Source organism: Megalobrama amblycephala, linkage group LG6 (genome assembly GCF_018812025.1).
Source record: "Megalobrama amblycephala isolate DHTTF-2021 linkage group LG6, ASM1881202v1, whole genome shotgun sequence".
In the NCBI taxonomy this organism is placed as follows: Eukaryota; Metazoa; Chordata; class Actinopteri; order Cypriniformes; family Xenocyprididae; genus Megalobrama; species Megalobrama amblycephala.
The window spans coordinates 24,680,863-24,705,688 of record NC_063049.1 but is presented as its reverse complement, the minus strand read 5'-3'; the positions used below and the strand labels follow the sequence as shown (position 1 = coordinate 24,705,688).

The following is a 24,826-nucleotide window of genomic DNA, read 5'->3' as shown; positions in this document are numbered from 1 at the left end:
CACATACTTTTTCATGCCACTGTATATTTCAATGGTATCGTTCCCCTGTGACATTATTGTTAGAGTTAAGGTATGGACTTCTCTATTGTAAAGGAATTTTAGAGTGATTATAAACTTTATAGTTATAGTTATCAATATAGTTATTGTCCTTGGTGTAAACAGGCCTGTATATATTCGTAAACTAGTGACTGAATATGAAAGCGTAAGCAACTGGTTCTAAAACCTTTGGAAAATATATTGCACTGTATGATGTGGCAGATGAGTAGCGGGTCTGAGTCCTGAAGTTTTAATGCCGTCAGTTTGGTTATAGAATGTTGTGACACTTTTATTTATAATAAGTTTTTTGTGAAATGGTGTGTAAATGTAACTGTATTTAGAAGTCTGAATCAGGACTAGCAATTGTATTCTGCTGCTGTGTGAAGGCGGCAGCTATAGGTAGTTGGCAGGGAAGCAGCTCACTAGCTTTTTTCATTCTCTAGAAGTAAAATAAAATAAACTTGTGTCTCATAACAAAGTTTCAGAGACTTGCTTTTGAATGTTAGAGTGAAAGAGAGAAAATAGCTTGAGATAATTGGCTGTCCTGTCAGAGCCTGCTCTGTCCTCACAGACTAGGGCTGACCGGTTTAGAGCCAATGTTTCATCTGCGCACCAGCTTTTTGAGCTGCACTGCCAAGAGCCTCTCACTTTACCTCGCTAATTTTACATGTTGAACCCCTCATATGTAGTCCCCAGAGTTGAGCTGCAGAACCAGGCTTGAATGTTCTTCAAGTCCATGCCTCACCAGGCCACATAACAAGAGCCCAAGCCAGACACCAGCGTCTGGCAGGCCGAGTCCCCCTCCTGGAGCTCTGCCCATGAACCCATCTGTCTGTGGCTCCGGCATTACCACCACAGTTATTGCTGCTCATTTATGTGCGGTCTCAACAGCTCAAAATAATGAATATAGTAACAAGAATAACTTCCCAATTTTAGTTATCCTCTCAGTTGACATCATGTGTGTAACCTGTGACCTAACATCTAAATAGCCATGTGATCTACTCAACCCTTTCACACGGTGCTTATCATGGGTTATCATCGTTCTAAACACAGCTTTTAACCCCGGGTAAAGGAACGTTTCACACTTGTAATTGGGTTTAGCACCGCTTTTTACCCGGGGTTATGAAACCCTGCTCCGGAGCAGGGTTAGCACCATTTTTTTTTTGCGGTGTTAACCCCACATTACGGTGCCAAACTTATACAGTGTGAAACGATGCAGTGTTTGAATGTTACAACTAGATGCTTAGCAGAAGACAACCAATTGCGTACTCATATTTGCCTGTTTTGGACAGTCACGGAAACATTGAGCATTGCATATAAACAGTAAATTCAGTGTTTGAGAGGAAAAATGTCAAATGCTGATAGAAAATACAACAATTTGAGTGAAGAAGAGACCGTTTCATTACCTTTATAGTTCGAAATGTCCATTCAGTGTAAACTCGATAGGTCAGTTGGCAATATGAGGATCCGCAATGCTAGAGCTATGTAAACAGGTTGCGTGCTGTTTATCCAATCAGTGACATTGTCACCGCAAATAAGAACGTTAACCCAGGGTTTAAGTATGTACAATGTGAAACATCAGTTTATGAATACACAGGATTAATTGTTAACCCCAGGTACATTATGAGCAGTGTGAAATGTGAACCGAGATAACCCAGGATTTATTTACCTGGGGTTTAGAATGACCCTGGGTTAACTATTTCAAGTGTGAAAAGCTCTATAGAAGACCTTCACTTCCAAAGCTGAAGGCTATACAGAGCATGTCATGTGTAGGTGAACTTTAACACCTGCTGCCTATCATACTCATAATGTCGTAAGTAGGCATGTGACAGTATCCATTTTTCATTTTGCGATAATTGCTAAAGCTTTTATAACGGTATACGGTATTATCGCGATATTTAAGTTGCAAAAAAGTAGTGTCATATAACATGTTTAAGAACTCTTTTTCTTATAACAAAAACAACTCTGAACATTTAAATAGAATAGTGCAATACACAAAATATAAAGTTTAATGTTTCAAACAGATTTAAGTGCAAAAGAATTATAAAGAACAACAGGTAACACTTTACAATAAGGTCTCATTATTTAACATTAGTTAATGCATTAACCAATATTAAGAATGAGCACAGGGCATGTTGTAGTCCAGACTGAAATATAAAAATGTTTAAGTTTGAAAATAATTAGCCTATTAAGTCTTTAAGTATTTGGTGCTGTGATGAACAACATTGCGAATACAAAAAACTGAATGGCTATTTGAAGCATTTTAAATAACTGTTCAGTGGCAGCTGCTTTGTTTATGGGGTTTCCAGGGTAACCGCTGCATTTCTGCTGTTCCATCAGTGCCCTCTGCTGTCAGAGAGTGAACGTGCACTTTCATTCAGTAGTTGCGTCCCAAACGACACACTATACACTATGCACTTGTACACTATGTACTTATGCACTATGTACTCATCCATGTAGTGCGTGAATTGTATATGGATATTTTGTTATTTAACATCAGAGTCTGCCAGCCCCTTCCCCTCCGATACGTAATTAAAGCTGCAACAGTTGTTTTTCCATTAATTTAGTGCATCATCCAGGTATTTAAAGTGTACCTTTTGTTTTTGGAATTTTCAGTGTGAACACACTACTTATACTTAAAAACGTCATAGAATAGTGCATAAGTATGTGAATTGGGACGCACCTAGTGTGTCTCCTTCACTGCTTCTCATGCACGTTGGGCTTGTTTACACAGTGCGTGTCTCCTTTTGCCGCAGCATACAGCGGTGTTGTGCATTTTATACGGTTGATGGGGAAAGAATTCTTAAAATGTAGTATAAAAATTGGAATAATTCGTAATAAATAATTTTTGTACAATATTTTGAAGTGCCCTCAATAACAATATTGTGCATTTTCATTATCATGATGTATCGTATTACCAGATATCGGCACATGTCTAGTCGTAAATATAAGCAGTAAAGCAGTATATGCTTAGTTCAAAATTAACTTTTTTATTAATTATTTTTTTGTAAAATTAAATATGGCTCTGGTCACTGGGAGCCTCTGGCACCCCTCCAAACTCTACATAGGGACATTCTGAATGCCCAAGGGACATTTCTCAGGGTAACAGGACAAGACTCTGTCCTTTCTTTATCACTTCAACAGCTCCTGAAACTGCACTGTCATCTGAACAAAATTCAGTGAGTCTGGTAACAAGAATAACCACCCAATCCATCCACTCCAGAGCTCATCTCTGCTCCTGACAGCTTACTTGGGTCTCTGGGCCACCTGTCACTCAAATCGATGGAGTTAATTAAGTCACAATGCATTTGAGAATATTTCACGCCAGAAGAAGCTGGCAAGATCTTCTTGGATGAACAGATTATGAACTTTTATGTTTGTCTCAAGATTCTATATTGTATAACTTTTTGCAGCCCTTGAGGTCATTTTGACAATACCATGTTGGTAAGGTGCATTCATGGTCGGTGGAGGTCCATCAGCTGTATGCTATATGTGGGAATCCTCATACACAAAAGATGAAAATACGTTCCGTCATATTATTTTCAAGAACAACCAATTTAAGCAAAATTAACCTGAATGGCATTTATTTGCAGACCCAATATTAAAGAACCGTTAACTGATTGTGAATGTCTTTTATATTGGTGGTCTTTGCGTATACATATGCATAAGTTTTCAACATATTATATGTTTTCATTGCGCTAAACTTTACTCTCTTTCTTGTGATGCAGGAACAGCATTGCTGCCTCTGCAGTTTGCGCGTACAACCTCAGCGCAATCACACAGGCTTTCAACGGGCCCTTCCGCTCCCAGGAGAACCCTCGCTCTACGTGGCTGCCCACCCCGAACCCCATCCCTAACTTCCAGGTGCATCATTCCCCTTGAATCCCTTTTACATTTTGTTCTCTGTGTGTGTGTGTGTCTGGAACAAACAGCCAATAGATAAATTCTATCAGCCCGGCACTGTGAGAGTAATTGCTCAATACCAGCTGGGTGTACCTGCATGCATCGTAATTCACATTTATTGTCTACTTTCCTATAAAATGACATGGTGAGAAGTTTTCATTTGTTTGGAAAAGTTTTTTGTGAGTTTATATTTGCGCTGCCCTGCTTGACCTCTGCACTAATTAATGAGTCTAACCCTAATGACACTTACCAGTGTGGGACCATAGAGGAAGAAGGGCCTAATGAAGGACTAACTGAGCGCAGTCTGCAGGACGCCCAGCGGCTCTTCCTCATGAATGACGTGGTTCAGCCAGTTTCTGTGGACCCGCTGGTCTGGCAGGATGATGTGCGCTTCTCTAAGTTGGTTGTTGATATTGTGCAGGGGCAGGACAATTTGCACCATGTCATGTACATAGGCACAGGTAATTAGGCCTTGAGGAGTTAGACAAAGTCAAACTTAGTCACTTCAGTTTTGTATTTTCAAAAAGTTTACCACCAAATCCTTATATAAATACCATTAGTTATGCAGCCTTGTGTAATTATGCTTTGCCTTCTGTTCTGACTTATCAGAGTATGGAACTATTCTTAAGGCCCTGGCAACCACAAATAAGAGCCTGCAAGGTTGCTACTTGGAGGAGATGCAACTCTTCCCTCCTGGCCTGCGTGAACCAATCTTGAGCCTTCAGATACTCCATGGCGACAGGACTCTTTTTGTGGGCCTGAATGACAAAGTGCTCAAGATCCCTCTGGCAAGATGCTCCAGCTACAAAACAGAATTGTGAGTGACATGTTTAATCTGTATATTTTGTGCAGCTATCAACTCCCAAAATCAAGGTCTTCATATCGCATTCATTTGTCTGGCTTTTGCAGGTATTAGGTTGGGATGTGCAAACCTGCATATTTTAAAAATGGACTGGTTGCTGTATCTCCAGTCGCTTAACAAGCCTTATGGATGCCTTAACATAATTATTCTAGTTTTAGGTTACCAGATTACCCCAATCAGATGTGACAGAATGGAACAGATTGCACGGGTTTTGAAGGGTTTCACTATTTTTAACTTGACATGCTGTTTTAAAGACACAGTGCTTGTGGCAAGACAGTGGCTAAAACAGTCTGAATGCATATGGCTATAGTGGGGGTGGATTGAAGTAGATGAATTTTACAATATTATATTGATATATCGCATGCGATTTTCACGCGCATTTCGTCAGTAAAGCCGGTTCCCTGATTACCGCTAAGTTGCCATCACCTGCTTTCAAATGGAGCGGCATTTAATAGACAGAGCCGTAGTTCACTGACAAGCTACGCCATATCGCATTCATTATCGCAGATGAATCGCCTTCGATAATGAACGCGATATTGCGTAGCTTGTCAGTGAACTACGGCTCTGTCTATTAAATGCCGCTCCATTTGAAAGCAGGTGATGGCGATTTAGCGGTAATCAGGGAACCGGCTTTACTTACGAAATGCGCGTGACAATTGCATGCGATATATCGCCCTGCCCTACACATTGTCTAAAATTCAATATATATGAAGATTTCAGATGCAAAAACCTCTGTCTGACTTTTTTTTTTTTTTTCTTTTGAATGAGCATTTTTATCAGGCTCCTGTTTAGGTTCAGTAATTTCACTTTAATGGCAATGATTATTATTGATTATATAATTATTATTCAGTTATTGAAAAGTATTATTTTCAAAAATGCCACATTAGTCAATTCATTGGTCTTTAACAAATTTCATTGTCTTTTGCTGCAAAACCAGCTAAGTCTATTTGTGCTTTTTTGTTTCACCTTGTTGTGGGTGGACTAGAGCTGTTCTTTAATGTAAGTTTTGTCAGTTTCTGTCAGAGTTACAGCAGCACATGAAACACTGCTGTGTTTACATGCTACTCGTGAAATCCTGTCATTGACGCTGTAACGATTTTCTTTAGCCTTAGAATGGGCAGAAATATGAGGTTGATGATATTTCCTTTTGCCAGTGACTGAAACTACCACAGGTTCATCTATTTCATCATACTCCTCCATCTTTAGTTAAAAATCTCTTTAAACAGGATAGAAACATGCAGCTTAACAATGGTAAGCCGGCTCATACGCACGCCATCATTCATCTTGAAATCAAATGATTTGCTTCTCGTCTTCTGGTTCTGTGAACTTATAGGCTTTTGCTGACAAAGGAAAGCGGCGTTTAGAAGTTTCTCCCAACGAACTGGTATTTCTGAATAGGCTGAGGCTGGACTTTAATGGGCTATGTGCAGAGAGTTCGCTGAATATCATTATCTCATTTTTGATGGAGGTGGCTTTAGCGGCTTTTGCATCTGAAGTCTTCATATATACAGTACTGTGCAAAAGTCTTAGGCCACCACCAGCTTTGTTGTTTTAGCAATGTTTTAATGACCATCCATATTTATTTATTTTTTGTCTTTATTATGATATAAACAGAAAATACAAGTAATATGTACACAAAATGTAAAAAAAAAAAAAAAAATGCAGAACAAAATGGCTTCTTTAAGCGGAAATCGGTATTTAGTGTGACCTCCTGGACTTCTTCCAGTTTCTCAAAGAAGAAAATCTGAGAAACTTCTCATCAGATTTTGAACGTTTTCTTGGCCTTCCAGTCCTTTTCCATTCCATTGAGGTTTAAGAGACCCGGTTCCTGCTATTGCTCAAGTGTAAGGGGAGGTCACCAAATACTTGCTACTTCAGCCCATAGAAGTCATTTTTTCCCCCTGATTTTTTTCTGTTTTTTAATTCTGCATACAAATTTCCTGTATTTTATGGTTATATTCTAATAATGAGATGGGGAAATAATTATATATGGTCATTATACCATTGCTAAAACAACATCTAATGGTGACCTAAGACTATATATATATATATATTAATATATACATACCCCCCCCAATACCCAGTCAACCTCACTAATCAACTAGTTGATTGTTCCACAAATAATCAACTAGTCGACCATTGTGACCCTTTCCTAGTATTTAGACGACTTCATGCACATGCGTTTCGGGCCTTTTAGTTTTCAGGGACAATACCTGCTTTCTCATTAGGCTGGAGGTGTTGGGTGACAGCAGACCCAGGTTGAGGTGCATGAATGGCTCCTTTCACGTTGGTGAGAGCTCTTGTTACCCACCTCTGTGGATTTATACCCTTGATCTGTCATTGGAAAAGAAATTCCTCCTCACAAGTGACTGAAGCAGTAAGAGGAGCACCGTTTGACAGCCCCTGTGTATTCTATCAAAGCTTTCCATCAACTTCCTACTCCAAATGCAGGGTGGGGACAACAGTCAGGCTCAATTTGCCAGAGGAGCACATAGAGCACTCTGTCCGCTCTCCGCACGCCGCGCATGAAGGTGAAAGATCGAGTGTGGGTCTGGATGAATGAGGGCGAGATAAAGGAAGCTAGGAGGGTTCAAAGGAAAGAGGAACTGTGCCGTCTCGAGTGAATGGTTTTCTGTGAGGGCAAACATATTTGACTGCAAGCAGATGATTAGTCAGCACTTTGATTTCACTTCTCAGTATGTGTGCACACTTTCTCTCATGCACAGAATAACACACAAGGCTATGTGGTGAAAGCTGAGGGTGTTGCATACTAAACAAGGTGTAGGTGAGATGTGAGAGATGGAGTGGAAGCGGACGTTGCCAGCTCTATTTAAAACCCAGCAGGAAGGAACAATCACAATGGGCTCCAAGGGCAGGCCAGAGAAGAGAGTCCTTAATCCTTAATCCGTAATTTCTGCCACTTCCAAAGTACATTCACCTTTGAACACAATACAGCAGCGCTTTGACATTTCATTAAAGCCGTACTTTCACATGAAACGTCATAGAGGTGTGACAGGCCTGCATATGAGCTGCAGTTTTTAATCACCTCCTGCTGCACTAGCCAGCTTCATCTCCTTGAGCTCTAACTGAAACAAATCATCAGATCATGGAGGAGGTGGACTGATGCTAGAGACCTTGTCTATTTATTTATGGAATGTTGAGTGTCAAGTCATATTTATTTGTATAACGCTTTCCCCAATACACATTGTTTTAAAGCATCTGTACAGTGATACTGTTATGTCTATAATCCCTTAATGCTGTAATATCGATACGATGTATAACGATCATCCCTGATCCTTCTAGCTGATATAAATGATCTAGATCTAGCTTAGATATTTAGTAAATATAGCTAGCTGTAATAATAAGCGCATTTCAAAAACAACCCAACATTTAGCAGCCATATTTATTTAAAATTGCTTTAAAGGTATATAAAACATATTAGCATATTATAGCCCAGTTTTGCCATATTTATCGGAAAATGCTAAATATTTATATTTTATGTATCTTAAATTTTACCACATTTACCGTAATTATAAATAAAAAAGTAAAAAATTAATTTAGCATATTACAGCCCAATTTGGCCAGAATGATCAAAAAACACTTTCTAAAGTATAGGAAATATGTCTCAATTTATACAGTTTAGCCCCAACTTGCCTCAACACACATGCCTGGAAGTTTCTAGTGTGCCTTGCTGCATCGCAGTGCGCCTACTTGTACTATGCCCTAAAAGTATGTACTGTTTTTGTGAAGAAAAAGTACATACTTTTGATTGTGTAGCAGAATAGTAGGCAAGCTTTGGGACATACTACCTCATCACTACATGTATTTTAAACTGCCATGTCAATCATCTTGCCACAGTTAAAAGTGTACATATTTAATTTAATTTTATTTCCTACCTTATCGGAGAGAAATCTAGTAACTCATTGATCTGCCAGTCATGGGTCTTTCATGTGGAGAACTCACTTCATTTGTTTGCATAGTGATGCATTTAAAGGTTAATGACCAAACATATCTTTGTAAAAGTTCACAATGATGTTGCAGATGAAATATAATGTGGATAACATTGAATTAATGTCTTTTCGTCAGGTTACATGCTGATTATTAATCACTCAAACCCCTTTATCTGAACCACTCTACTTACTGTCGGTCTCACACATCTTTGTATGCCATGTTTGTAGTTTTTTGACACGTTTTATTCATGTTTGTAGTTTTAATCCAATCCTTGTCCAATGTGCAATGGGTTAAAGGCAATATTAGCCATTAGAGTGTGCATGGATCTGCACTTCGGATTCTAACCAGAAACCATTTCAACATACTACGATTTGTGACACACTAATTATAATTTCAAAAACTATTTAGGATGGATAGTATGCAAATTGGGATGCAGCAACGAAGTAAGACCTTGGTTAGCTGTTTTAGATGTGTTTAACTGGGGTTGGAGCTGAACTTTGCAGGACAGTGGCCCTCCAGGAGATCAATTGGACACCCCTGGCTTAGACATATATATAAAAAAAATACAAATTCTGTCATTATTTTTTTTTTCTTTTGTGCATCACAAAATTAGCACAAAAGTAAAATGGACTATGTTTATATACTTTTGTTAGCTTTTTGGAAAAACTAACCAGCACAGTCTTTATAATATTTAGGGGCCAAGCACCAAAGGTGCGAAGGCACCTATTGTATCCGTTGGCGTTCTTTTTTAAATTTTTTTTATTCTTCTTCTTCTTCTTCTTCCGCTCTTGAGTCTATGGCAGCCCATAGAACCGTATGGTAAAAAGTTGTGAAATTTGGCACACAGTTAGAGGACAGTCTGAACTATTTCCATAGCAAATTTGGAGTCTCTATCTCAATCCCTCTAGCGCCACCAGCTCTCCGAATTTGCGCTCATGTTTATGCTAATAACTTTTGAACCGTAAGGGCTAGAATCAAAATTCCTCTGATTCCTTGGGTCAAGACGAACCGATTGCACCCTATGATGTCATTTTCCGTCATGAAATTTTTTCCGCCATTTTGAATTTTCTGAAAAATGTACTTTTTCGAACTCCTCCTAGGCTGTTACTCCGATTTTCATGAAAATTGAACCAGATCATCTTCAGACCATGCCGACAAAAAGTTATGGAATTCAAGTCGATTCCTCAAACCGTTTTCGTTAAAGACGCGAACGAATTGTATGTAGTGCTTGCGAAAATAGAAGTAAGGCTGTATCTCTGCAACGCTTTATCGTATTCAGACCAAACTTGGTACATGTCATCACAAGCATGACTTGAGGCATCATGCAGTGTTTCATCACAGCGCCACCTACTGGTTCTGAAATATGAAAAATTGATATTTTCGCTTATAACTTCTGATGGGTTTGTCCAAAAATCATAAATTTCATCATGCCGAGTCGAATGATATCCAATTTTCCCATATTGGACATTTTGACCGTTAGCCATTTTGAATTTTGTGTTAAAATGCTGTATTTTACAAACGCATTAGCGTCCCTGACAATACTCAAAACGTTTTGGCACAGCGCCACCTTGTGGTCAAAAGTTATAACAAAATGTACAAAAATGTTAATAACTATTGAGTATATTAACCGATTGTAATGAAACTGGTCTCAATAGATTCCTTGGGTCATGCTGAGAACACAGATATTTTCCATAGTCAGCTTAACTTCCTGTCCGCCATATTGTTTTTCTTTAAAAACATACTTTTTCGAACTCCTCCTAGACCGTTGCTCCGATTTTCACCAAAATTGAACCGTATCATCTTCAGACTATGCCGACAAAAAGTTATGGATTTCAAGTCGATACGCCAAACAATTTTCGTATACCGGAGCAAGGAATTTGAGGCATGACGCAAAAACGACTCTTGAAGCTGTATCTCTGTAATGCTTTGACATATTGACACCAAACTTTGCAGATGTCATTGTCACCTCACTCTGACCATAACACATTAATTTGGTCACAGCGCCACCTATTGGTCGAAACTGATAAACCAGTAAATCCTCATTTTTGATCATTTTATATTCATCTTAATAGGTCTTTAATTGCTCACAGTTGCAGTTGGTCTGATGCTCAGAGCCATGTTGGCGGGCTTCTTGTGCCGTTTTTGTGCTTGGCCCTTACCTTAGAATATAAATATAGATCTTATCATATAAATTTGAATATTATATGATGAATTTTTTTGTGAAATCTAACCAGAAAAAAAAGAGTGCTTTTTCTCCAGGTTTTTTATTTTATTTTTATTGTCGCCCCATATTGTAGAACCAGACGCATTGCTTGTTGTTTGGTAAGTTGTGTTTGGACCAAAGCAACCTAAAGAAAGTTTCTGTAGGTCAAATGCAAATAAGGCATGTGAGATTGTATCAGTGATGTGAGAGACAAATACGGCGTTGCCCTTGTTGTGAGGAAACAAATCAAATCAATGCAGACAAAACAGACGAAAAGAATAGCAGGCTTTTCAAAATGTAATGGCTCGGCATATAATTACTTTAAAATCATTATGCTTCTGTTCACAGTTGCTGCCCTTTTGCAGCTATTTCTCTTTACAGATGAAAAGAGACAAAGAGAACGCTCAAAGTCTCGCCGCTCTTGCCTTTAAATAAGTGTTTATTAATGACTTAATCTACATTGTTGGTGGTTTGGTTTGAAAGCAGTGTGATAATTAAAGTTTGATCCCTCGAAACTCTCTTTTCTGATAATGTTCACGGACCTTAGCCTCTCGCCTTTGCTTTAAAAAACTCATTTACTCTGATCAGCCAATTGATTGTTTGTCGGGATCTAAAGGGACCAACCCAGATTGATAAACTTAAAAATGGCGATTCCTAATCAAGGACGAAACAAATGTGCAAGATGATGGGCTGGATCCTTACCGAGATTTCCTCCAAGCAACGGAGGTGTAGGTGGGAAAAAAGTTCTCCTGATATTCACCATTTACAAGTATATGCCAATGGATCTTAGCAGGGATGTGAAACCTGCATGTTTTCAAAGACAACTGCTCGACTAATTGGTCTTAGGGAAATGAAGTACTGAATAATTAGGCTGGTTTTGGGTTCATTTGTCCCTGATTCAGACAACAAAATATTGAAAAAGTATTTCCAAAATTTTTTCCAGTGAGCAAAAAACTACAGAAAAAAAAAAAAAAAAAAAAAAAAAAAACATGGGTTGTGAAAATATGACATGACCTAGGATTAAGACATGACAACTCCTCAAAGCTTAATTTTCATCATATTAATTATGGCATCTATCCTCACTAAGGTCTATTGATGAAGTATTTTACATTCAGCAGCCTAATTAGAGACAGCAGTGCAGTCAGTGCTAACAGTTTTGATGATGTGATGATGCGTAGATGATGAGATGATGATGTCTTGGAGCGCTGTTAGGAATGTGGATTTGAGGTTACAAACATCTTCCGCAAGCAGAGCATACAGCAAACAGCCCAAACCACAAGCTTTACTCAGAAAACCACAAATATGTTTTTACAGCTTTCCTTTCCCAATTCTTCTGATGTGGCAAACCCATGTTCCCATGTCTACAGAGATTCTTGGTCACATCAGAGCATTTGTGTTTGTGGAGGATTTTTGCTGTAACAATCACTGCATGTTGCAGTTTTAGAACTCTCTTGATTTATGGATGGTCAGGTGTAGGGCATCCTGGATATTTTTTAAGCCTTGTGTCAGTATTTGATGTATTTTTGAGTATTTTCGCATGTACTCTGAAATTTGTACTGTGAACCAAGTAGCTTTTGTAGTTAAGTGCATTCAAATCGTTTAAATTAAAACCTAAAACATAGTAAAAATCTAGGTAAAAAGATGTTTTTTAATAAATCAACACAAAGAAGAATGTTTTTATTCTTATTTGAATATTTAAATATTTTCATTTACACTACCATCCAAAAGTTTTAAGTCAGTTATTTTAAATAAATTAATACTTTTAGTCAGCAAGGACACATTAAACTGATCAAAAGTGACAGTGGACATTTTCATTTTCACCATGTATCATGGTTTCCACAAATATATTATTATTATTAATATTATTTTTTCAACATTGACAATAATAATGTTTCTTGAGCAGCAAATCAGCATATTAGAATGATTTCTGAAGGATCACGTGACACTGAAGACTGAAGTAATGGCTGCTGAAAATTCAGCTTTGATCACAGGAATAAATTACATTTTAAAGTAGTTTACAATAGAAAAGTTATTTTAAATTGTAGTAATATTTCACAGTATTGATGCTTTTACTGTATTCGTGTACATATACAGTAAAAGCATAAATGCATGGTGAACATAAGAGACATTTTTCAAAAACGTTGAAACAGTTTCAAATGGTAGTAGACCAATATAACAATACATCATATAAAAACAGCAACAAATTTAACTAGTTGCCTTTCTCGGTTTTAGGAAAATTGCTGGTTTGATCTTCACAGGGAGGGAATCATGATCATCACCTTTGTGTGCTTAACCTCAGGTTGCACCAGCATAATTGTCTCCGCCATAATGCTGCGTTCGTGTTGTGTTAAAATTAGCGCAATTACAAGCTGACAACTTGAGATTCTACTCTGAGCTGAGCATGATTTGTTTCCATGGCAACCCTCAGAATGCCGAAAAGGTTCCATGTGTGGTTGTGTTGTTGGTGACTGCAAAATATTTAATCACTACATTCATTCACCTCTATGCTTTTGAAAAATAAGAACAAAAAAGTGTAAGACTGCAAAATAGCATATAAAAAAGAAATATATATATATGGATGTATGTAGACATTTAATTGTTGAAGATGCTGCCATTTTCCATACAGTGAGAAAAGTCAATGCTTTCATAAAATGTAGTTTCCAATATGTAAGCACAAATTAATTTTTTTTTTTTTTTCTAGTCAAATACTTATAATTTCTGTCATTTATACAGTGTAATTTCACTGTTCCTTGCTATGGTAACATCATCAAATTTCCCCGGTCATGTGGTGATAAATATATTTTCTAAATGGTCCTTTACCTGTGGCTAAGCCTTATAGCCAGTCTGTAAGAAATTCTCATTTCAGAGGCCCCGTCTGACCCTAAAAATTTACAGCTCCTGTTGCCGCCAGCTTGTCAACAGGGTGCTAAAAAACACGGGGTTTGAGAGCTTGCAGATTGTTTGAGCACGCTGCCCAGCACTTCAGCAACTGGTGGAGCTGCAAAGAGAGGAAAGGCAGGGAAAGAAAGTAATCAGAAGGTGAGAGCATTTATTACCACTGGCTTTTAACTGACTCTCCACTGGCAGAGTCCCAAAATTGAAGCCATTTTTCTCATGTGCTTTCTCCCATTCTTGATTAAGACTCCACTGTCTTGAATTTCTGACAAATAGCATCTTTTCTTCTTCTCCTGTGATGAAGCCATTAAAGCATCTGACCATCTTATCTCCGTCTGAGCTAAGCTGTCATGATTGGTGTGTGTGGAAATCTCTAAAGCTGAAATTTATGGGACCTGTTTGGCTCTGGTGTTTTCCTATATATATATATATATATATATATATATATATATATAAGGAGAAAATCAAATTTTGAGAATTTGAGGTAATTTTTCTCTACTATTTCACACTAGAAAGCATTAACAGTATGTAACATGCAGACAATTAATAGACAGTTATAGTGTTTGTATAATAAATGTGTGTGACAAAGCTTGGTTAGCTAGTTTTATTGATTCTGAGCATAGTGTTCATAGTGCATCCATAAAAAAAAAACTTTCGGCCCTTGTTTACAATGAAAAGGTCATGAATTGCTATTAAAAGGACAGCAATAACTATTTGCCTTTGTTCATCTTTTTTAAAGGCCTATAAAATGGACAGTATTTTTTTACAGCCCTCCAAATGACTTTAAAACCTCTATTAAACCACCAGATAGGATGAAAGATTGATTGTCTTCTGTCCACTGCCTTGCCACATTGTTTTATGTATTACTTTTTTTTTTTGCACTATTTAAAATTTTACAAGCAATGTCTTGTGGCTTTGCTGTTGAAATAGTGCACTGTACGAAAACCATGTTAAATTATACAGCAGTATGATTTGTGTTGGTTTGTGTTGCTTTTGTTTTAGCACTTCTTCCATGCACAGGAACCTTGAATTAAGGTGCATTTCTATGAATTGGCCCTCAAGTGCACTAACTTATTTTTTACAGCAGGTTATTTTAAAAATAGGTGAGCTGTGTGACTGACTGCAAGGCTAGACGGCTGAGTTTTTCTGCTGTGCTCGTCCTTTTCCTTGAGACGGTGGTCAGCTTGTGAAAATCTCTCTCTACGGAGTGCGAGTTGCAGAACTCGGGAGAAAAAAAGAAACACCTTCAGGAGGTCGTTAATTGAGTTTTTTTCTTCACTAGGTCAGCTGGCAGAGTCCTGAGAGCAGTCGAGTCCTGGCAAGTGCCCCAGGGCCGTGTCCTGAGCTCATCAGTAAAACAGGCTACTGCTGTATGCCAACCGGAATGTCAAATCAGCATTCCTTCCATGCCGGCACATTTTCATAGTCTTAAGAGATTACATGGACGGCTGGCTTTCACTTTGGTCCGCGGGAGTGGATCTTCCACTGTAATTAATGAAATCACTGCAAAAGTTTTTGTTTAAATGGGTAGTTCTCGTAGGTCAGGGCCCTGAGGGCTTGTGTTTCTGCCCTCTGTAACGGGGGGTAATTGGGCCTTAGATGTGCACACGGAACATGTCGTTATTCTCTCTATCCTCACATCGTTTTAACTGGTTGGAGCAATTTATTTTTTTCAATTATGCACTACCTATAAAAAGCTAGGGGTGCTCCAGCTAATTTATTTTTGTTTATTCCTGTTGCGTTATAGCTGCCGTTATATTCAGAAATTAACAAGATGATGATAATCAGGCCTGTTTCATGCACCTCACATCTGATGCAACTGACGCATATTTGTTTCAGCAGAATTCACACTGCATGCACCCCTTTTTGAAAACACTTATGACTGAATCCGGATGACTTAAGCAGTTTTGCATAAAGTTGAGTATTACTAAATTTTTTGATGCTCTGATTGCTTGCTGCGCTCTGCTGTCAATCCCACAATCCCTCTCATGAGCCTGCCACTCAGCTCATATAGATAATTGATTGAAAATGCTTGCTTGCTTTAGTGCTAGTAGACACGTATGGTCATTGTGGCGTGGTGAGGCACATTGGGTTGCGTTGACTGTGAACTTGAAAAACACTGTGATAGGAAAATTGCTGTTGAGGTCCTATATTAGTACTCTGACTATTTAAAGGTACCCTAGAATCAAAAATTGAATTTACCTTGGCATAGTTGAATAACAAGAGTTCAGTACATGGAAAAGACATACACTGAGTTTCAAACTCCATTGCTTCCTCCTTCTTATATAAATCTCATTTGTTTAAAAGACCTCTGAAAAACAAGCGAATCTCAACATAACACTGACTGTTACATAACAGTCGGGATCATTAATATGTACGACCCCAATATTTGCATATACCAGCCCATGTTCAAGGCATTAGACAAGGGCAGCCAGTATTAACGTCTGGATCTGTGCACAGCTGAATCATCAGATTAGGTAAACAAGCAAGAACAACAGCGAAAAATGGCAGATGGAGCGATAATAACTGACATGATCCATGATTACATGATAGGGAGCGTGAGATTTAAAGGGGCTGCAGCCTGAATCGGTGCATAGTTAATGATGCCCCAAAATAGGCAATTAGAAAAATTTATTTAAAAAAATCTATGGGGTATTGTGAGCTGAAACTTCACAGACACATTCAGGGGACACCTTAGACTTATATTATATCTTGTAAAAACTGGCTCTAGGGCACCTTTAAATAAATGGTGTGCAGTTTTATTTTTTTTTAGAGGCTAGCAATAGCAAGCTTGCTTTGAAAGCATCTCTCCAAAGCCACGCCTCCTCCAAAACACATGAATGCGCACAGCCTGATCAGAGTCTGCAAACCATCACAGTTTTCTTGTAAATTTAAAAACATAAAAGTAGTTCCATTTTAGCTGCTGTTAACATTGAGCTAATTCCAAAAGGTACACAAGTAATAAACTACGTAAGCTGGATAGTTCAAAACAATAACAAATTATACCAAAATCAGATCAAACCATGTAATTAGGAACTGTAAAAGGTAGCTGCTGTTTGTCTGCCATTCTTGCTCAATGTCTACAACTCTGCACAGCCTCATGTAAAACCTGATATATATCAGGATGTTAAGAGATTTTAGCCAGTATAACAAAAAAATGTTTGAAAAACATTACCTGTCCTCCCTTTGTTTAAGCAGTATGTTGAGTGGTTATTTTTTGGTGTGAAATTGATATTAAAAATCATGAAATTACACTGTTAGCTGCTTAATATACTACAGTATTTTTGGTATTGTGACAGCCCTTTTTTCTTATGAAAAAGATAAATCATATATATTTTAAACAGAATCTTCACTTTTTGTTTTACGATAGGGCCAACCAGGATCTATGTAAATGAAAATGTTGAAGGGTGATATATTTTCCTTTTGCCTTGATGTTCCTGACAGACTTGAAGCGTTGGAGTGTTTTAGCACTCAGCCCAGCTCGAGCTCCCTTCTCGGCAGGATTCAGTCTTGGCACTCTGCACTGTATCAACACTCTGTGTGTTTCCTCAACCTTGAGGCTGGAACGCCAGAGGGCCAGCGCAAACAAACTGATACACTTGTGCCAAAATCAAGCCTTTCAAGCTAAAGGGAAGGTTGTAAGGCTGCTGGTGCTTTACTAACACACCGCCCCAAATTCCTGAGCTCTTGAAATGGCACTCATGGCTTAACTTCATTAGTGGGTTTAGATTTAATTACACCTCATTAAGCCTCTTTTTTTAGCAGCTTACAAATATTTAATCAATTTCGAGGTGTTGCGTAGCAAGAGTTTTGTTGAAAGAATGGGAAATTCTCCCAGGCTTGGTTTAGATTTGTATCTGGGAATTGTAGCGCCTAGGGTTGCTGTCAGTTAGTGTGGAAGGTTTTTAATCTACGATGTTAGGCAAGGGAAGAAGATGTTGGATGTCTCTTCAGCTTATAAGTCAATGTGAATTTTCATTTGCAATCCATTTTTTCTTTCACTGTCTATTTAAGAGCGCAACAGGATATGCAACTTGATTTTATCCAATTATTTATCTGGGAATTGAGTGGGTCATGAAAAGTGGCCATTGCATACCCCAATGAAGTCTTGCTAAAACAATGGATTGCTATATTAGCTATTTGAAATAGCTATTTGCCATTGTCGAACACCCCACATGGTGATGTCAGAAAATTTGTTTTTTTAATTCATATATTTAATAATGCTGTCAAATGATTAATTGTGATTACTCGCATCCAAAATACACATATTTGTGTTTACATAAAATATGTGTGTGTGGTGTGTATACATACACACATACATGTATTTATTTAAGAAATATTCACAATATAGACAAGTATATTTATATATAATTTTTATTATATATAAACATAAATATTTTATATAAAAATATATTTTTGTTAAATATATGCATGCATGTGTGTGTATTTATATATACATAATAAATATACACAGTACACACACATATGTTATATAAACACAAACTTTTATTTTGGATGCAATTAATCGTGATTAATCATTTGTCAGCACTAATATTAAATCATATATAATAATTCATTATATAATAATTCAATTGTATTCATATTTTTGTGGAAACTCTGATACATTTTTTCAGTATGCCTATTCTTTAAGAAATAGAAAAATTAAAAAGAACAGCATTTATTTGAAATGGAAATATTTGTAACATTATAAATGTCTTTACTGTCACTTTTGATCAATTTAATACATCATTGCTGTATAAAAGTATTAATTAAACAAAAAATATTTTTACAAATTATATACAGTATTATTCATACACTAGCTCCCTTTTTCTTTTTGTTCTTACTCCTCCTCTTTCTATTTTAGGATGTGTTTGGATGCTCGGGACCCTTACTGTGGTTGGGACCGAAAGCAGCGCCGCTGCACCACCATAGAGGACAGCTCCAACATGAGCCAGTGGTTCCAGAACATCACTGCCTGCCCGGTAAGGACCAGCCATTTAAAGAGTCCACCACACTCACTGCTTCATGCATGACTGACGTTTCGACACATGTCCACCATCTCCATAGCTCTCAGTCAGTCTCCCACTGCAGCTTTGAAATCGGTGTTGCGTGAAAGGTGCTATGCCGCATGATTGATAACATCACTTGAGGCAGCTGCTTTGTGGTCGTTATTTTTTAGGACTGAGATTCTGCACGCACCCAACCTTCAAATTTGCACGTTTTTTTCTCATTAATTCCAGCTGAGGAACCAAACCGCAGATGGCACATACGGGCCCTGGGCTCCATGGCAACCCTGTAGCCATGATGACGGCGAAGGCACCAGTACGTGTCTTTGTCGATCGCGAGCATGCGATAGCCCAACCCCTCGCTGCGGAGGTAAAAACTGTGAGGGTCCCACCATTGAGGTGTCCAACTGTTCAAGGCAAGTAAAAAGTTGTGTTTTTTTTTTTTTTTTTTTTTGTGTGCCGCTATCCTGCATCCAAGGTGCTGAAAGTGAATAGTGTTTTTCGCAGAAGTGGCAGTTCTCTCATCACGCAAGAATCACTGCAGGAACTGAGCACTTTAGCAAATTGAGAACGTTTCCCAATCAGAATTCCTTACCAAAGCTGTCCTCTTTCTCTTCCATCACGCCACATTAGCCTTATCAAATGTGGCAGTGCAGCTGAGAAAAAAAGTATTTCTGTATCCCAACTGAGAATATGGGCTCTTACCCATCACTTCTTGCCAAGATTCACTGATGCTCACTGTTTTTTTCTTTCTTTTTTTCTGCAGGAATGGAGGATGGACACCCTGGTCGTCCTGGGGCCAGTGCAGCACAAGTTGTGAGATTGGGTTTGAAGTCCGCCAGCGATCCTGTAACAATCCTTCGCCCAGGCATGGCGGCCGCGTGTGTGTGGGGCAAAGCAGAGAACAGAGGTAAGAACAATCTTGCACTTTAAAAAAAAAAAAAAAAAAAAAATCACAGCTTGAAAAGTATCAATTTTAATTAGATATTCATCATTTATGTAATATACAGATTAGGTAATATAATTAAGGAGCCTCAAATTAGATTTGATTAGCTCTCACACTAGGAAGATTTTTTTTAATGGACCCCCTGAGATCCACTTAGAATGTTTGTCAAAGTCATTATTTTGTTTTATATTTCAATTTTCACCCTTTGAAAATGGTAAAAAAAAAAAGAAGAACAAGGTCATTTTGCCACAAGAGCAAGACTGACATTATTTTCCCATTGTTTGCTCTAAAGTGTATAATATTACTTTTTTTCATTAAAATAAATGTTTATATTGACCTATAAAAACACAACAAAAAATACTCCATATGACTATATTCCAAGTCTTCCGACGTTATGTAATGATGAGATGACTGAAATTTTCATTTACGTTTATGCAATTACCAGATGCTTGAGAAAATGTGACTTACATAGAGAAACAAAAGCAATTCATCACAGAGCCAACGATATTCATAATATACAATGTCAGGTTTACTAGACAACTAGATATGGAAGAAAGCTAGAGAAAAGGAGAAATGCAAAGAGTAAAAAGATGATTTTACTTGTGTGTGTGTGTGTGTGTGGTCCTGGTAAATGCTACGTTATGAGGACAAAATGCCCCCACAAAAACGGCAATATCCGAAATTTGTTGGTCCCCTTGAGGAAAAAGCTTATAAATCAACTAAGTGATGTTTTTTGAAAATGCAGAACGTTTTCTGTGATGGATACTGTAGGTTTAATGGTAGGGGATTGAATATATAGTACGTACAGTATAAAAATCATTATGTCTATGGAATGTCCCCATAAAACATGAAAACCCAACAAGTGTGTGTATGTAAGTGTGTGTGCATTAAGTTCAATTCAAAATCATTATTATTTGATAATCTTCCCCTCTGCTGCAACTGTTAAATCAAATGTGATGCAGGTTAGACGTTAATAACATTAAATGTCATAGGTTCAAGTTAAGTATTTCATGACCAAATGCAATGTTGTCAAACCTGTGGGCATTTTTCTTAATATATGACCCCTTTAAGCTAATATTTCTCTTCGAGTTTTATCAACTCAGAGCAGACCAACTTATTATTCATGATATCAGTGAAACATATTTTTTCTGCTCACCAGATTCTGCAATGAGAAGGTGTCGTGCCCTCAGCCCATCTTCTGGTCATCATGGTCTCCCTGGTCCAAGTGCAGCTCAGATTGTGGAGGAGGGGTGCATTCGCGCTCCAGGAACTGTGAGAATGGAAATAGCTGTCCAGGGTGTGCGCTGGTACGTACACCTGAAGTACACACACATACACACACACTCACACACACACACACTGTAGCCCTGAAGCCTCCTGCTTGACCATGATAACCAAGCAGCTCTCCTCCAGAAAGATATGTGTGATGTACTGTAAAAGTGGAGCTTATCTGTGATTCAAGATAGACTGAGTGGCCTAGACAAATCTGCACAGTACACTGTTTCATTTTGAAGATTTATGCATTTCTAAAACTGTCAGCTGATCATCTACACTGCCTGCCAGTGGCCTCATTTATCATCTTCAAAATGAGAAATAAATAAAACTAATTATTCATATGTGTATATATATGTCTTCCCACTCTAAACTGAGTATATTTATTTTATACAAGAAAAAATACATTTCTAAGTCCCAGTTCAAACTAACTCTTTCAGTCAGGTAATCATATTAACTGAAGAACCATTTAAAAATGCCATATAAGTGATTTTAGGACAACAAATCAAACCACAACAAAACATATTATGGCATTGTGCAATTCGGTTTCATGCTGAGAATCCATTGCACAAAATCCATCATAAATCTCTCTCCAAAACATACATATTTGTAGAAATATCCATGGAGCTATAGAATTTGGTTGTCATATTTCTTTATATCCTAAGTGACATGCTATAATGCATCTTTCTATACAAAAAAATACAAATCGGAACAGCTTTCAGTTCCCGAAAATGCTCTTTAAGATGCTCTTTTGCTCTTCCATTTTAAATTGGACAGAATTCTTTGCTCTCCAACTCTCTTAAGAGCTGCAATTAATTCAAATTTAATCGACTTAATTAGGACTCAAATTAATGTTCCTTGCAAAGAACTGTAACACCCCCTTGGGTGTCTAGGAGCCATTAAATTTTATTAACTGTTCATGGTGATGGCACAAGAGCTTCACATGCATCTTAGGAAGCAAGGTAATGTCCCCTGTGTATGAGGAATCAGCAACTGGATGATGCCATCAGTGTGTCAATCTTCTCCCTGTTGCAGGAGTACCAGGCGTGTAATCTGGAGTCCTGTCCAGAGGTGCGTCGAAACACCCCATGGACCCCTTGGGTGCCAGTGAACATAACCCAGGGAGGGGCACGGCAGGAGCAAAGAGTACGCTACATCTGCCGAGCCCAACTGGCTGACCCTCATGAGCTCCAGCTGGGCAAGCGTAAGGTGGAGACACGCTTCTGCCCCAATGACGGGACGGTATCCTGCGAAACAGACTGTGAGTGTATACATCCTTTTTTCTCATGCACACCCACACCTAAATGAGCAGATATGACTTGACTCAGCCGATACTGCTGGCTCGAAGACAGTTCAGGGTCACAGTTCAGCACTTGCCCACTTTGCGTATGTCGGGCACCACATTGATTAACTGTAGCATCCTGTCTAAACTCAGGAGAGGTCAACCACTTGAGGTGCACAAGGAATGCATTAGAGTGTGTCAGAATTCACCTTGTGCAGGATGCTGTGACCAGGACGTGTTGTCATAGATGCTGTAAAACACAGCATGACATTGGTGTTTTTAGGTAACCTTGAATTATACAGGAAAAGGCCACTCATTGAAATAATACAACATTAATTAAAGACCAAGGGGGCGTTCACACACAAGAACAGTAACTGTAACGAAAACTATATTACCATTCACAACAATGGACGATAATATTCTGTTTTTTATAAGCGCGCTGCAGTTATGTCATCTACCACTTTAAATGCTCAAGCTCTTTAAAGTCAGAGGACTGGGAAATAAACGACAAGAAGACTGGCAAACAAAAATACTGTCTAAAACTGGCAAACTGGTAACATGCAATAAATGTTTACAGCTCTAGTTGAGGAGCTTCTCAGAACGCCTGGTGTACGACTGACAGGCTCTGGCTGGTCATCGTGGGAGATGTGGTCAGCTTGTACTCAAGAGTGTTCCAAAGGCTACCGCACGCGCAAACGCACTTGCACCAGCGGAGATGGCAAAAGCGTTCCCACCGCCTGCCGGGGATCTTCAGTAGAATATCAGGACTGCAATCCACAGCCCTGTCCAGGTAACACACATGCCCAGAAACACGCTTGTAAGCACAAGCTCATTTACATAGGTGCACACAAATACGCACATTAATAGACTCCCACATATGCTCATAATCAAAGTAGTTGCTCATCATGATGGGAAAGCCTCTGCTTCCATTAGAGTATGTGAAGTGTATTACTGATTTCATTAGCTAATGGAAACCTGAAGCCCCATAGGGACCTGCTGTGGTCAAATTAAGAGGTTTTACCATAATTCCAAAAAGACGTGAACTCAAGGTTAAATTGAATACTCTTTTTTTGTTTTAGAAATCACAAGATCATATGAACTTCCGTGTTAGCGCCAGGACTTTAAAGGTGAAGTGTGTAATGAAAAGACATCAAACTGAATGATTAAAATAACTAGGTTTTTAGATTTAATAAAGAAAATGTGGACGGCAAAACCTGCCACCAAGTTGCTTATTTTCTGTAGGTGAACGGGAAAGTTGCTTTTTGTTTTCTGTGTTTTTTAGCATAATGCTCGAGTATGCGATAGAGTGTTTGGTTGTGCTAATGGACAGTTATCTAGAATGCTAACAGATAGCTTAAGGATGATAACAACCAGTATTATGGTGCTAAAGGACAGTTTAAAAATGCTAAAGGATAGCTAACAGACCGTTTAAAGGTGCAAACAGAGTTTGGGCATGCTAATGGACAGATTAACAGACAGTTTAGGGAGTCCAATAGACAGTTTAAATGTGCTAACAGACAGTTTAAGGAGGCTAACAGACAGTTTAAGTGTGCTAACAGACAGTTTAAAGATGCCAAAGGACAGTTTAAGGCTGCTAACAGACCAAGGTGCGAACAGGGCATGGGCATGCTAACAGATTAGGGTGTTAACAGACAGCTTAGGGAGTCTGACTGACAGTTTAAGTGTGCTAACAGACAGTTTAAAGAGGCTAACAGACAGTTTAAGTGTGCTAACAGACAGTTTAAAGAGGCTAACAGACAGTTTAAGTGTGCTAACAGACAGTTTAAAGAGGCTAACAGACAGTTTAGTGATGCTAACAAACAGTTTAGGGTGTCTGACAGTTTAACAGAGAACGCTAATTGGTAGTTTAGGGTGCTAACAGACCGTTTAAAGGTGCTAATGGAGTTTGGGCATGTTAACGAAAAGATAAGGGTGTTAACAGACAGTTTATGGAGTCTGACAGACAATTTAAGTGTGCTAACAGAGTTTAAGGACGCTAATAGACAGTTCAAGGATGCTAACGGACAGTTTAGTAATGCTAACAGACAGTTCAAGGCTGCTATGTTTTGAAAGTGCAGGGTGACCAGTCACGCTGAAAGTTTAGGGAATCCTTACTAAGATATTTTAAGGATGCTACAGACAATTTATGAATGATAACAGACAGTTTGAGGGTGCTGTGTGTAGGATGACCAGTCACCCTGAAAGTTCCCAAAAGATGGTTTATGTGTTTCTTTAGACATATTGGCAGATACTTGCCAATGCATTGTCTGCTCTAAACTCTGTGTGACAAATGATCACCCACAGTATTTGCTATGCTGTTTTCTACTCAGGCAGAATGAGAAAATAAGATTGAAATAACAGAGTGGAAGGGAACGGGGTAGGGCACATGGACTCAAACACATCACTGACATCAGCCAACCATTTTAATCATCGTTTTGACCTTAGACGTGCACTCCAATCCGACGCCCGG

General features: G+C 38.4%; 1 protein-coding gene across 5 annotated transcripts in view; it reads left to right on the top strand.

Annotated features, from left to right (window-relative positions):
* The window catches only part of sema5ba (sema domain, seven thrombospondin repeats (type 1 and type 1-like), transmembrane domain (TM) and short cytoplasmic domain, (semaphorin) 5Ba), a 167,265-nt gene that overhangs the window by 125,537 nt on the left and 16,902 nt on the right, over positions 1-24,826 (top strand). For all 5 annotated transcript variants that reach the window (XR_007185294.1, XM_048193535.1, XM_048193537.1 and 2 more), the window contains 9 exons: positions 3,765-3,900; positions 4,193-4,400; positions 4,549-4,756; positions 18,715-18,832; positions 19,091-19,272; positions 19,623-19,766; positions 20,962-21,109; positions 22,110-22,335; positions 22,934-23,146. Coding sequence is in view for 4 of the 5 variants with exons in the window: in XM_048193535.1 (XP_048049492.1) it covers positions 3,765-3,900; positions 4,193-4,400; positions 4,549-4,756; positions 18,715-18,832; positions 19,091-19,272; positions 19,623-19,766; positions 20,962-21,109; positions 22,110-22,335; positions 22,934-23,146 (1,583 nt within the window). In the remaining variant the exon portion in view is untranslated. The remainder of the gene's footprint in view (positions 1-3,764; positions 3,901-4,192; positions 4,401-4,548; positions 4,757-18,714; positions 18,833-19,090; positions 19,273-19,622; positions 19,767-20,961; positions 21,110-22,109; positions 22,336-22,933; positions 23,147-24,826) is intronic.